Genomic DNA, 14,467 nt, shown 5'->3' with positions numbered 1-14,467 from the left:
CATTTCCTTTTTGGGTGTCCCATTAAAAGTGGCTACTTTCTAAAAATGACAAAAGTTTACTTTAATTAAGTCAACAATTACTAACTAATTTGGTCAACAATTGTAGGCAACTTTCTAAAAATGTCAAAATTACTCACTAATTTGGTCAACAATTGTAGGCCACTTTCTAAAAATTACTCACTAATTTTGGTGGGTCACACTCAATTAAAACATAACAATCTCTTTCTTAATCTCCGTGCCCAAAAAAAAGTGGCCACTTTTATTGGGACGGAGGGAGTAATTGTTACTATATTTATAAACGTGTCAAGATTCGTGGAACGGCCCAAAAAGAAATACGTGTCAAGATTCGTGGGACGGATGGAGTAATACTTTAAAGTAAAAATAATATTTTCAATTGTTTAGATTATACCTCTTCCTCCATCCTATTGACAATTGGGGTCGGCCCTCTTTCTCCATTAGTTACATATTTTATTATAGTAAAAAAAATGTTTGGTTTATTGATTTTCGTCGAACATAATTTATTTTTAAATATCATTAAATTATCAACTATCTAAGTGTATAAGATCTCGTCTCCTTTAATGTATCTTTTGAAAAAAAAAACTCTTCTTTTTCTCTAAATCGTTGGCCAATTTCTCAAAAAATAAAAATGGAGAAGGTAGTATCTTGAATCTACTTTTCTATACCATTTTGGAACTCTCCAAAAACATTCACCAAAACTTAAAATTGCTGAAAACGTATTTGAGATCGTCAATGTCCCAAAGAAAGATTGAATGGTTTGACAATATTCTGTATTGAAAAAGAGATTTTAAATAACATAGATTTGAACGATGTTACAGATGATTTTGCAAGTAAAAAAATTAGAGAAACCATTTTCTTTTATAACTAAGGGATATTTTTTCTTTTTCAATATATTGAAAAGGATAATATATTAGGGGCCAATTTTTATAATTTCGCTCACAGCCTCACTTTTATCAGGACCGACCCTGTTGACAATGAGTCATTTATGTTCGATACAATTATTAAGAAAATGAGTGATCAAATGATAAAAGTGATCGAAATTTGTGGAATTTATAACTTTTTATGATATAAAGTGTTACTCTCTCCGTCCCACTATAATTGGCTCAAAACTTTTCGGCACGGGAATTAATGAGAATGTGTAAATGTGTTAAAAGTGGGAGGGTCCACATTTTTTTAAAGGGTTAAACTTTGCTATATATAAAAATATGTCACTTTATAGTGGGATGATCCAAAATAAAATACAAATAATTTTTAATGGGACAGAGAGAGTATTTTTTTTTATAATAGACCACTATCATTTATTAATAGAGTCAAGACAGACGAAAAATGAAAGTGAATTATTATGTCGGAGATGAGGGGAGTAATAAATACTCCCTCCGTCCCGCGCAAAGTGGTGCGTTTCTTTTGGGCACGAGATTTAAGGAGTTGTAGATTAGTATTTTAAGTGTGTAGGAGAAAGAAGGTAATAAAGTGATAAAGTAGGACATAGAATGTGATAAAGTAGGAGAGGAAATGTAATAAAGTGATAAAGTAGGTGAGAGAATGTAATAAGAGAGTGATTAAGGAAAAATAAGGGGTGTCTAATTTTTGCCAAAAAAAAAATGCACCACTTTCAATGGGACAGCCCAAAAAAGGAATACGCACCACCTTCCATAGGACGGAGGGAGTACTAAAGTACTATAGTTCAAAAGTAATTTGAGATTTATTTTTATTAGTTTTAATAAACCCTCGTCCTTAAGTTAATTCCCTATTTCTCGTTCTGTCATTTATACTGATACAGTTACTCTCTGCACAGCTGCGCCTCACTCACGCCGCCTACCCTTCTGCGCCGGCGCCGCCTTCCCTTCCCTTCCCTCTCTCGATTCGTCCACTCGCAGGTCGCAGGTCGCAGGATCCCTAGCACTAGCAGACACTCGAGCCCCCTGCCCGCTTCCGCTCCCGGCGCCGCCAATTCCACCCGCTGCTTTCGCCTCCCTGAATTAGGTTTCTGATTTTGTAATTTTTTTTGTGGATCAAAAGGATTAACTGTATAATTCTAGTTTTTAGCTACGGATGATAATTGGTCCAATTGGAGGCGCTGCCCTAACTTCATCCATGCTTTTCTGCCGCATTATTAATTTAAAAAGGAAGCATTACATTTCTAAGATCTTTGATTTTGATGCTTTTTTTTTTCTTCACTGAAATATCGCTTTCCTCTTTGTACACTAAGACTTTTCCAGAAGATTCATTGATGGAATTTAATGTTGGCAAAGGCGTTGAAAGCAGAATTAGGAATATCGAGCACGAGTTTTGGGCGCTGGAGGAGGTAGATCCGAAGAAGGCGAGATTCCCTTGCTGTGTGGTATGGACGCCTCTGCCCATCGTCTCATGGTTAGCTCCTTTTATAGGGCATGTGGGGATCTGCAAAGAGGATGGCAGCATCTTAGATTTCTCCGGCTCCAACCTCATTAATGTCAACGACTTTGCATTCGGCCCCGTTGCCAGATACCTTCAACTCGATCGCCACCAGGTAAATTCTCTTTTAGCTAAATTCGAATACTTCTTGTCTCAGTTTTAATAGAAACTTTTGCAACAAGGTGCGTTTGTCGGACAAAAGGATGAGTCTGTTCTTCTAAATTTGTTCATAGGGTTTTAACCATGGTTTGTTTCAACATTTTCTCAGAAATGTGCCTCCAAATTTGAGGGGCCCCAAATTTCAAAAATAGTTTCATTTGTTATAAACCTAATTGTTTATAATTCATTACAAAAATAATTACTATTTGATATTAAAGCTGAAGATTTATTTTCTTAATTGGAAGTGCTGTAAATGTGTTACCATCAAAAGTTGATTGATAAAGTTATTGAGTTTGTAAAACTTGGTAATTTTTCTAGTGTTTCTATTGCATATGAGATATTGTTAACTATACTGGTTACTCTAGTTTTAACAGAAAGAAGATTTTTAAAAATTAAAATTGATAAAATCATATGGGTTATACTATGAGGGTGTTTGGCTAAGCTTATTTTAAAGAGCTTATAAGCTCTTGAAGCTTATAAGATGTTTCAAGAGCTTATAAGATGTAATTTTTAAGAGCTTATAAGTTGTCAAAGTGTTTGGATAATTGAGCTTATAAGCTAGAGAGTTAATTTTTTTGCTAGAGAGAGAAAATCGAAGAAAAATAAACTTAAATGATATATGATGGAAATAATAAATTATAGTTGAAAAATATTTGTAAAAAGATTGTTGCATATGAGATTATAAAAAATTAAGTTGGGGTGGAGAAACTTATTTTTTGGGGAGCTTATAAGCTCTTGGAGCTTATTTTTGGAGCTTATAAGCTGATGAGGAACTTATTTTGTCAAACGATTTGAAAGAGCTTATAAGCTCTTAATCAGCTTATAAGCTGTTTTGAGGAGCTTGTAAGCTCAGCCAAACACCCTCTATGTCTCACTATGTCTCAAGAAAAGTTGAATGAGCTAGCAATTTTATGCAGTAAAATGAGGTATTGGAATTTGGAAACACTTGATCTCTAAGATATTATTGATGATTTACTTCTCAAAATGCTAGGAGATTTAAATTATTTCAATAATTTTTTTGTAATTGCTTTTTTATTTCAATAATATTAATGTTATGTATCCATGCAAGCATGAAATACAATCGTGTGCCATCTCTTGACTCTTGCTGACAACAAAAATCTCAAGTTCGGGGCCCCTTTTTCATTTTCGCCTAGGGCCCTCGAAATGTTTATAACCCACGTTACAGAATTCGGCGATAGAATGACGAAGGTGAATTCTTCATTCCATCGCCAAATTCTTCATTCTAATGAATGCAAACTTCTTCAAAGTTGGGGATTTTTAAGGTGAAAACATGAGTGAATGACTTTTTCGGGAAACGATAGAAGTTGGAGATACAAACTATGATTAAACCTTTTTTCATATTTAAACGCTGTTGCTCCGTGGTAGTGGTTGACGAGCTCTGGTTTTTCTTGCGACAGTGCTGCTTCCCTCCGAACCTGGTGGAACACAAATGCAAGCACCGGTATGTGCATGCCGAATTCGGGACGGGGATGACATGGGACGACGCGATCCAGGCAAGCACGCGCCATTTTGAGAACAAGTCCTACAACCTCTTCACCTGCAACTGCCACTCGTTCGTCGCCCACTGCCTGAACCGGGTCAGCTACGAGGGCTCGATGAGCTGGAACATGGTCAACGTCGCGGCTCTCGTGCTGGCCAAGGGGAAGTGGGTCGACGGCCTCTCTGTGTTGAGATCGTTTATGCCGTTTATGGTGGTGCTCTGCTTGGGTATATATGTGGTTGGATGGCCATTTATAGTAGGTCTCTTTTCCTTCTCTCTCCTCCTATTGGGGTGGTTTTTGTTGACTACTTATGTTTTCAAGAACATGTTAGATTGTTAGATGATTTCGTGTTTTTTTAGTAGCATGTTAGAGATTATACATCATTACATGATATATAAAATCACCTTTTAATTTTTTTGCAACCACGATATCTCCAAATTCTTTTACTAGTAAAGTTATAATCGTAATGTTTTAGAAAGTGTTCTTGTAATTGTAGTTGTTTATAAATTGCTTGAAATTTCTAAATTTGAGTAAATGTTTTGTTAGATAGATTATAAAAGCATGATTGAATTCTAGACCTCTTTTTCCACAGAGGAAATTTGTCTCTTAGGCGGCATTTTTGCATGATTCTTAAAACATTGTAATTGTAACATCAAATTTTAGTTTTTTTTTTTCAATTACGTAAATTTATCTTAGCCATAGTCTATAATGCTCTAAGAATTACCTAAATATTGCAAATTAACTCAGACTTACAGGGACAATCACCTTGTATTTCGCTCTTTCAATAGGATAAGAATCAAATAAAACTAGCTTAAATGATGTAAAAACTAGCTTAAATGATATAAATAATCAAAAATCTCAGAATACTTTAAAGTTTTAATCCATCAAAATAAATAATACATTAATTTTACTATTTTTATTTATCAAAGTTAATCTTTCAAAGTAAACGCACTATAATATTCCAAGTATCCTAAGTATTACGTAGATATTGCAAATTCGAGTAAATATCTTTTACTTTCGACAGCTAACCTCTTTCAGTAACACTCAAACCAATTATTGTCGAAATGGTTGCCATTCAGTTATTTTAACCGTGATCAACATTTCCAAAATTCCAATTCAAGATGATCGCAGTTAAAACGGTTTAACAGCGACCGTGAAAACAGCTTCGACTTCGTTCGTTTCGTTTTGAAACGTTGAATAACCAAAAGATATGAGATGAAACGATGCAACCGTTGTGCATTAGCTCAACTACAGATCGATAAACACAGTAAAATCTAGTTTTCACATCTGCAGCTCAAGCACCATATTTTGGAGCCTTCCATAGCTTGAACGCTACCTCATGTAAAAATCGATCCACCGGTATAACGAGGTTCCCGCCATTCTGCAAGAAAAGTGCGATATCAAAATTTGAGTAATAATTTGGTGATTAAAATAAACACTAATCGCCAATTATAGATCAATTGCAAAATTGAGCGACTTTGTAATTAGAATAAAATTGAAGGTTTACTTGTATGCTCTATTACAGTGCATCACATGAATGACTATTCTAGCACTTATTAATACGATCATAACAAATAGGTGAATTTTTGAGAAAAGCCATAGAGAAGTAACATCACGCAAATGTCAAAGAAAAATTATAATCTCTTATCTAAACAGATCTAAGCCTAACACTAATCATTACTCTCTTTGTCCCATCAAAGATAATCCTCTTATATTTTCACACATTTTAAAAAATATATTTAATGTTGTTTATAAAATATTATTTATATGCAATTGTTTTATTTATTTTAGCCCTTATTTATTGTTCCATATATTATCCACAAATACTAAATAAAGTTATTTTAGTAGAAGAAGGTTTTAAAATAATTCAAATTAAGAAACTGACCCATAACGTGGTACATTAAAAAAAGGACTACTTCCGTGAGACGAAGAGAGTACAATTTTTATTTCTCCCTACCAATGGTATAAAATGATAAATTAAACTAGTACTATCTCAAAAAGAACAAAAAATGATAAAGTAAACCAGGAAAAATTGGCTTTTCTCTTTCACTGAACTATTAGATTTAGTTCTATTTAGCTCTCAGCCATCAAACTTACTTACTATTTTTGTTACACTTTTTTAGTGCCTAATTCGACGCTGATGCCATTAGAAGTTGATAGAAGACGCGACCAAAACTAATACTAGGAAGATGTTTCGTGGATGGAGAAAGTATTTTTATACCCCAATAATTAAACTTTTTCACCGTTATATATATACCCAATGTATGTGAATTACAGAACTAATACCTATACCATCAATGTAGTTTACAATTATACCCCATCATTCGATTTTCGGAGGCTAAACGGTCACATTTTGACGTATGCACACACTAGTAGTTCCGAACGGTCACAATTTAGTCCTCATCACTGAGTCACCACTCAGCCGCCAAAAATCGAATGATAGGGTAAAATTGTTAACAACATTGATATTGTAGGGTATTAATCTATAATATCGTTGGGGTACAATTGTTAAAAAAGGTTCAAACATTAGTCGCTATACACAGCACACAAGGTGGAGATTTATGCATGTTTCTAGTTTCATGATACTAGCACAATTATGGAGCCAAAGAGTATAATACCTCAAGAAAATCTCTAAACGCGAACGATTTCGCTGCATCAACGCGCGTCGCAGCATGCTGATACTGGGCTAGTAGCATTGGACAGTGCTGCCTGTAAAAGGAATTGGTTAGCTAGCTAGCATCATAGTCTTAGTGTTAGAAAACACATTCCACAAAGACACCAACTTATACCTAATATTTTCCCTTGGTTTCCCACCTTTCATCGTGTAACTTTGACGCGGGAAAAGGCGTGAAAGTTCACCAACGTCCTTATTTGTAACATTTGAAACTGAGAGTTGTAGATCCTCGTCTCCCAACGTAGCCCCGTAGCTCATAATAACAGACATGTGCAGCCTAGAGCCGATATAACTTTCGGACACCGCCTTGTGTAAGAAATCACCGACCAAACGGTCTACAAGATCTATGCCCTCGACCCCATTCATCTTCGAGTTGGCTCCAATATGAACGAAAACCAACTCAAAGATGCTTGAATCCAATATCTTCCCTTCCTGAAATCCAAGCAGTTTCAACAACTCGGAAGCCAAATGAGACGACTCAGCGCTGGAACCAGACATTTCGTTCCAGGAATACACTTTGAAGCCAACCATACCTCCGAAAGACTTCATACTTGAGTTGTCAGTGACTAAAGCCGCCTTCATTCCCATGAACCTGAAATTGGAATCAAGAAACAACCTATAACATTTGTTTCGTTTATAGATAGATCAATCGAGCACACAAAACCATTTTAACAAACGAACCTCTCTGCTACAGATGGGAATGCACACTTTTCTTGAGGTGTATCTTCACGTATTCCTCTTGCAACCTAAAAGAGGATTGCAATAAGCTGTAAGATTTCACATTCTCGTCAAAAGATCATCACAAATAGCATACGTGGATTAAACCATTTAGATCATCCCATCTCACCGAGCTTTCATATGCTTCGTTTGCATCAAGCAACTCCGCAAACTCCCTAACTATCCTCATATCCTCATTTTCTGCAATGTAATTCCAAGTAAATCTCAATATTTAAAATGCAAAAAATGTCTCCATCAAACAAGATCAAGAAAACCACGAGAGATGCCAATACTCCCATAGACAAAAAAACAAGAAAAAAAAAAATCCAAGCTAAACACATAGACAAGAGGCACTTCTACACATACGAAAAACACAAAAATCGAGCTTTTCCAAGAATTTGGGGCAACAAAAAATCCTCACAATATCAAAGTTTGAAGGCCTTGTCAAGACCAAGACAAGATTTTTCACTGACTACAAATACAGACAACATATTTTCTCGTACAAATCAAACTCCATTTCTGATTATTCTCTCAAATGATCAGCTAAAACTAGGAAAGAGCAATCAACATATTTCAATTGAGTTTGATAGAAGCTATCATTATTCTCCAAATATGCAAATAAAGTATAATTCCGTCTCACAATCATCATTCAAGTTCGCAATTCCAATTCTATAACAGCAAATGCAGCACCTAAGCAATCGAGAATCAACCAGCTCATTGAAATTGAATACAACCAATCACCAGAAATAAGCTAAAACCATCAAAACAAATATAAAATAAAAGGGCAAAAAGTAAATTAAATTAAAAAAAAGAAAAAGACACTCTTTTCACAATGAAAGTGCAATTGATTAAATAGAAGATGATTACCTGATTGAGGCGAATGAGGGAGGGCGAGGAAGCCGCAGAGGGCCCGAGAAGCGAGAGAATTGAGGTGGGTCTGGGCCGGGCTCATGAATCGGGCCAGCCCGTCACCGTACAATACGAGGGCTCTGCTCGGCTTGTCTGCCATCTCTCTCTCTCTCTGTCTCTCTCTGTATATGTGTATGTATAGGCTCTTGTATACAAGTGAAGTGAAGTGGAACTGTGGAAGAATTGCTTAACAATTAACAGCGACAGTCACAGAGCTTAAAAGCGGTTCGGATCCGATGCTCCGCGTTTAGGTGGAAGAACGGTTGGCTTTATAACACGTGGCGGTGCAACGAATATTGTAAAGAATAATTTCTTTTTCTTTTTACGAAAGAATAATATTTTCTCTCGGTATATATTAAAATGGAGGAAATGATTCCCTCTCTCGGCAACGAATCTCATTCCCGCAAGAGTGAGTAGGATTCGGTTAAATCCGAAAATTCGAACTGAATCTAACTGAAATATTAGTTGGGTTCGATTAGGGGTGGCACGGTACGGTATATCTTATTAAATCGACCATACCTTATACCTTACCTTTACCTCCGATATGGAGAAAATTCATACATTTACCTTACCTTTACCTACGGTATACCTTAAGTACGGTATGGAGAATATACAAAACCTTTACCGTACCTTTATTTCGGTATACCTTACCGAATTTCGGTATACCATACTTTCACGGTATACCGCACTTTAACGGTATACCAAAATAATCGGTATTATCAAAATTAAAAAAATTCAATTGGTATACCGTACTTTATATTCGCATACTTGTATGCATTCATGTAATATATAGTAAATTATATAAATGTTATAAGTTACATATAATTTATATGTTAGAAGTAATATTATTTATAATATAATACTAATATTATAACTATGCTATTATATATGTAAATATTATAAGTTAGATGTATAATCTATTGTAAAATAATAATTTTAGTTATTGTAGAGGCTAAAATCTACAATTGAAGTTGACGTCTGCACGTTCGGATAGATTGGGCACTAGCAACCTGTCAACACAAGAACACGTAAGAGCCTTAGGTTGAGCACCGGGTGGGGGTGTCGACCGTAGAGCCTCCGACGCTCAAGTCAGTAATGGAATAACAAAATAGAATGATAAGCAAATTGAAATAAGAGAGAAAGGCAGGCTGGAATGCTTGGTTTTTCCAGGCTGTAGGCGGCGTCGGAGGGTGGAAACGGTGACAGTGAGTTGTGATAATGGAATATTGGAGGCGGCGATAGGCCAAGCTGGCTATTTCCGGTTTGGAAGAGAAATCAGCCTGGCGGCAGAGTAGAGAGAATTTAAGGAGTCGATAGCAAGTAAGATTTTTTCGTCTGTCCTTGTGACCTAGTCGGTCGGTCTATATAAAGGGCAGCCAGCCGCTAGGGTTTTACAAGCTGACCTTATCCGTCCACGCCTTCCACTTCCAAGTTGTTGCGATTTGGACGGGATCATAAAGATTCACCCTTTGACTGTGTCAGCTTGGCGAAAGATATTTCTTAGGGTTGATGGCTAGGTCATGTGACTTCGTCAACAAGGAGGGCGGTAACCCTTGGGCCGGATGTGATACCTTCGGTCTGGTTATCGATTCAAGTTGATCTATAGCTGTTTGGGCTAAATGGACCAATATGTTTGACTGACTGGGCCTTTTAGGGTCGTGCCAGATTGGCGAGCTAGCTTGACGGATTGACTTGATGGGCCAGGCTGAGTGCGAATTATTCAGCCTGACGGTTCAGACAGGTTGGTCTTGAAGTGAAGTATTCAACCTGGGTCAATCCAGTTAGGCCTTTCTAATTTGACTTATCGGGCTGGGCTAACAAGTTTTCTTAAGTAATTGAACTATCATCGTTATCGACCCAAGTTGGTCCGAAGCTTGTCGGACTGGATGGACCGGGTTGCTTGACTCATTGGTCAGCTTGAGATGTTAATTGGGCTTGAGCCATGTTGACGGATTTTGCCCACTACAGTTAGCCCCCCACTCTTCAATTAGAATTGTCTAATTGAAGAGTTATTCGATTATAGTTGTTTCGTATAGGTGAACTTCAGACTGTCTCGGTTGGTAGAGCCAATCGGTTTGTAAAAAGACAATGATTCAAGTTGACATTGACCAGCTATTCAAATGGCCAAGATGAAACGAATTATGATATTTGCCTCGAATTGGAGGAATACTAATGTGGGCCGATACCAGCCTGTAGATGCCTAAGCCAATGATTGAATATCGACTTGTAGATGTGTGAGCCAAAAATTAAAAATCAGCCTGTAGTTAAGTGAGTCGAGAATTAAATATCAGCCTGTAGTTAAATGAGTCGGGCTGAGTCTATTTAATTGTATGAAATTTGCATCGTTTATCGGCGTGGAATTTTCGAAATAGGGACACCGGCCGTGAAGGTAGATTGCGTTGATCAATTCAAAATCAATTGAGCCTGTAAATACGTGAGCCAAGCTGAACCCATTTGTTAACGTGGAATGGAAGTGCCAGCATGTAAATATGTGAGTCAGGCTGAACCTGTCTGTCAACGTGGGATGAAAGTGTCAGCATGTAAATATGTGGGCCAAGCTGGACACGTTTGCCAACAGAAGCTGAAATATTACATTGACAAATTGAGATTTTCTTTTCTCTCTCTTTTTTTTTTTGAAACATTGATGGCGACGGTGCTGCAATTGAAAGGGGGACGAGATAAAAGTGAGTCCAAGCGGTGATTTCAACGGGTGGCTCTTTCTCTCTCTACCGCTGCTCGATCGAGAAGGGAAATGGAGAACGGAGAAGGCGAAGATGGATACGGTGCAGCAAATTGAGGAGATGCGGATGGAGATGGAGTTGAAGAGGATGGAGATGTTGCTCGAGTCTGAGCAGAGGATTGTCGAGGCATTTGCTCAGGCGATATCCGAGATAAGTACCAAACGGGCGAAAAGAAATTCGACTACACCGGGTTGAAATCAAGAACTGTAGTATGGTTGAGTAGTGGAAGTTTTGTCATGAATTGAGCAGAGGCGTTGGAGGAAATTGGTTGCTGCTGCATTCAGGTTAGCCATGAGGTTAGCTGCATTCATTGCCGCTGCTGATTCATGGAGCGAAGGAGACGAGCTGGAGGAGTCTATTCGAGTGGCTCTCTACCGAAAACTCTGGGGCGGCGACAGAGGCCAATTAGATAGGTTCTTCTGGCTTCCTTTTGAGGAGTTAGCTTTCTATGCTTGTCCAAAATATTTGGAGTAAATTCGCGACTTTCGGATCATCTCATATGTTGTCGGATTGTATTGATACAGCTATATGTGGTGAAAACATTCCGTTTTTGTTCAAGTGATTATGTTCCAGCCCGGTGGCACTGTTGTATCCCGTATAATGCTATTGAGATTTATGGCGTTTATTAGGGCCATGGGAGATGAGTATTTGCATAAGGTCGTGATTCATTTTTCATGAGATGCAACTTTGAGCAAAATTTACTTTGTTTTGGTATTAAACCATTTGCTTATTGTTTGTGCTCATATCTTTCAAGCTCTTTTTGCTCTATATGCGTATGCGTCGTGTTCTGTGAAATAAATTAAAGGGCGTTATCAGCCATTGTGTAGCAGCTGAGTTGGCCTATTTATGAGTAGAGTCGCAGCTTAGTAGAATAGTCTATTCTCATCTCTACAATCTTGCTTGATTTTAGTAAATACACAATCTTTTCAAATCTCTTCATTTTCAACTTTTTGGTAGTTGAATAAGCTTATTAACATTATACTATAGGAGCTCTTTTGCCTTTTATGGAAAATAGCAACAGCAACAGCCTATATCTCACTCTCCCTTCTTTTACTCTTCTTTTTCATTTTGCTTAGTTGTGAGGGAGTGAGCAGCCGTGGCAACTTCGCCGGGGGTCAAAACTGGAAGGATTTGGTGAGGCTTATAGCTGTGTTGTTGCTTGAGTCCAGATAGCAGATAGAGATCAGGGTCAGGAGGGGGTCGAATCTAGAGGCTTGCCGGAGTCTTTGAAGGTGAGTATTGTTCACTGTGAATAGCTTGGAGAGATTAGCTCGGGAAAGAAGGGCTAAGAAGGAACGAGATCTTGAGAGAAGGCTATAGGCTTCTTTTGTGCATCTCTTGTTGAAGCTATCATTTTGTTGGGTATTTGCAGGAGCTAGCGAAACCAAAAAATGTCGAATTTTAGATTTCATAGCGTATATTCTCTTTTTGAATTTTTGTTCGCTGTTTCCAAGTATCACCAAATGAAGGTGCAAAGGCTACGAGTATGAATTAGCAACTGTTTAGTTTCAGCTGATCTTTGAATCTGAATCGTTATCTGAGCTTTGTGTTGATTGTGCTCTGCCATTGTTTGAATTTGGACTGCAATTCAGTTTTTGTCTTTCTATCATGAGTTTTGGGCCCATGTAGATTTGGGAATACTTGTATCTAGTAGCAGATAGGTCTATTGCATTGATTTGTTTATGCAAGTTCTTGCATTCTTCTGTTTGAAAGTCTCTTTTAACACTAGAGACTTGTATAGTAGCTATTATATCCTGGATGTATGTTCTACTTTCTTGCTTAATCGTCTAATTTTCGGCTGGTCGTTCCCTTATTTGCTGCATTCTTGGTGCCAGCAATCTGTTAGCCAATAGAACTCTCAACTCCATTCCGTTTAAATTTGCATGTCGTCATTATTTTGAATCGTTCTGAGTGCAGAAATTTCAGATGTTGTATCGTTATTTCTTCTTCTCGTTGCAAGGTTATTTGTTATTGTCGGCTTATTATTTTTTTTTTGCATTGCATCGTTTAAGACTTGACTATTTGGCTGACTTCTCAGATTGGCATGTGCCTGTTTTATCTCCAGCTTGAACTTTAGACCATTGGGTCAGTTTGAGCTATTTATCTTATTAGGACATTTCATTTGTGAATTTTCAGAAAGTCGACATTGCTAGATATCTGTGAGATTTGCCTTATTCCATAATTCGATGTGCTTTGCTGATACATGTGCACATGTTTGAATATCATATTTGATGAAGTAATCACATTGATTGTGATGGCTTCAATGTAGGGATTAATGCAACGTATTGCAGTTTGTATATTTTAGAAATCAACATGTCAAAGAGATGCATAGACACGACATGTCCTTATATTTTCATTTCGAATTTTCCAGCCTGAAATTAATGTTGGACAATTTTATTGCATCTAGACAGAACCAGGCTGGATTCATATGTGTCGCCTTGTATGTGATTTTGATATGTATACTTGTATTTATTCTGCGTATAAATCCGTTTAGGGCATATATGAGCCTTATTGAAATCATGGATTCAATATCATATGGATTGACATATGAGCCTTATTGAAATCATGGATTCAATATCATATGGATTGACACAATGTAGCTTGTATATTCGAAAGAACACCAATATGTCGAAGAGATGAATAGATGTATGTTCGAAAGAACACCAATATGTCGAAGAGATGAATAGATGCAGCTTGTCCTTCTCATCTTCATTTTGTTGTACCAGCCTGGACCGAATGATGGAGAGTTTATTATTTTTTGAGCAAGGCCAAGCTGGACTTTGATTTTCTTTTGGTTATACAAGTTGGACCGGATGTTGGAGAGTTTATTGTTTTTTGAGTAAGGCCAAGCTGGACTTTGATTTTCTTTTGGTTATACAAGTTGGAATCGGCTGACGTTGGCCAACTTGTGATTTTGACCTGGGCAAATTGTGTCCCATCTTGGCGTGTTAGTTGATTTAATGCTTTCATGCAACATGCCGGCTTGGGATTATTTTTGAAGCAAAATATGGAATCGTAGAGTTGTTGGCTCTAAATTGTCCAAGTCAAGTATTTCCAATTGAAGCAAGTTGGAATTCATTATATTTGGGTCGTACTGACTTCGACCAACTGTGGCTAGTACCATGTGGACATTTGAACAAGTGGCTAATTCTAGCTTTAAAAAAGATAAATATTTACAAACTTTTTGACTATCTTGTTGATTGCTCCAAGCTGGGTGGTTCGTTCAACTGAACGACTAGAGACCATGGTCTTGAATTTCATGTTGGGATGATATTTCTTTCCTTAATGATACAGGTTGATCTTGTCCGTGTAGAGGAGTCATCATTGGTGACTTGTATCTCGCAAGGTGCTAA

General features: G+C 37.2%; 2 protein-coding genes across 3 annotated transcripts; one reads left to right on the top strand and one right to left on the bottom strand.

Moving 5' to 3' along the window:
• The first annotated feature begins 1,754 nt into the window (after positions 1-1,754).
• On the top strand, positions 1,755-4,495 carry LOC131003606 (protein REVERSION-TO-ETHYLENE SENSITIVITY1). The gene is made up of 3 exons (XM_057930136.1): positions 1,755-2,001; positions 2,228-2,527; positions 3,990-4,495. The coding sequence occupies exons 2-3, from the start codon at positions 2,249-2,251 to the stop codon at positions 4,410-4,412; spliced, it is 702 nt and encodes a 233-aa protein (XP_057786119.1). The 5' UTR covers positions 1,755-2,001; positions 2,228-2,248; the 3' UTR covers positions 4,413-4,495.
• A 634-nt stretch (positions 4,496-5,129) lies between these two features.
• On the bottom strand, positions 5,130-8,629 carry LOC131003605 (uncharacterized). Of its 2 annotated transcripts, XM_057930134.1 has the most exons (6): positions 8,332-8,629; positions 7,595-7,665; positions 7,429-7,493; positions 6,863-7,339; positions 6,692-6,782; positions 5,130-5,454 (listed from the first exon to the last, which is right to left on the bottom strand). In XM_057930134.1, exons 1-6 carry the CDS (start codon positions 8,471-8,473, stop codon positions 5,368-5,370), a joined length of 933 nt encoding a protein of 310 aa, XP_057786117.1. In that variant the 5' UTR covers positions 8,474-8,629; the 3' UTR covers positions 5,130-5,367. The 2 variants fall into 2 exon arrangements, with proteins under 2 accessions (XP_057786117.1, XP_057786118.1); XM_057930135.1 differs by having other exon boundaries at positions 5,130-6,782; positions 6,888-7,339; positions 8,332-8,611.
• Between the last annotated feature and the right edge of the window lie 5,838 nt (positions 8,630-14,467).

Source organism: Salvia miltiorrhiza, unplaced genomic scaffold (genome assembly GCF_028751815.1).
Source record: "Salvia miltiorrhiza cultivar Shanhuang (shh) unplaced genomic scaffold, IMPLAD_Smil_shh original_scaffold_233, whole genome shotgun sequence".
In the NCBI taxonomy this organism is placed as follows: Eukaryota; Viridiplantae; Streptophyta; class Magnoliopsida; order Lamiales; family Lamiaceae; genus Salvia; species Salvia miltiorrhiza.
Note: the sequence above shows the minus strand (reverse complement) of the source record. Positions and strands in the feature narration are given on the sequence as shown.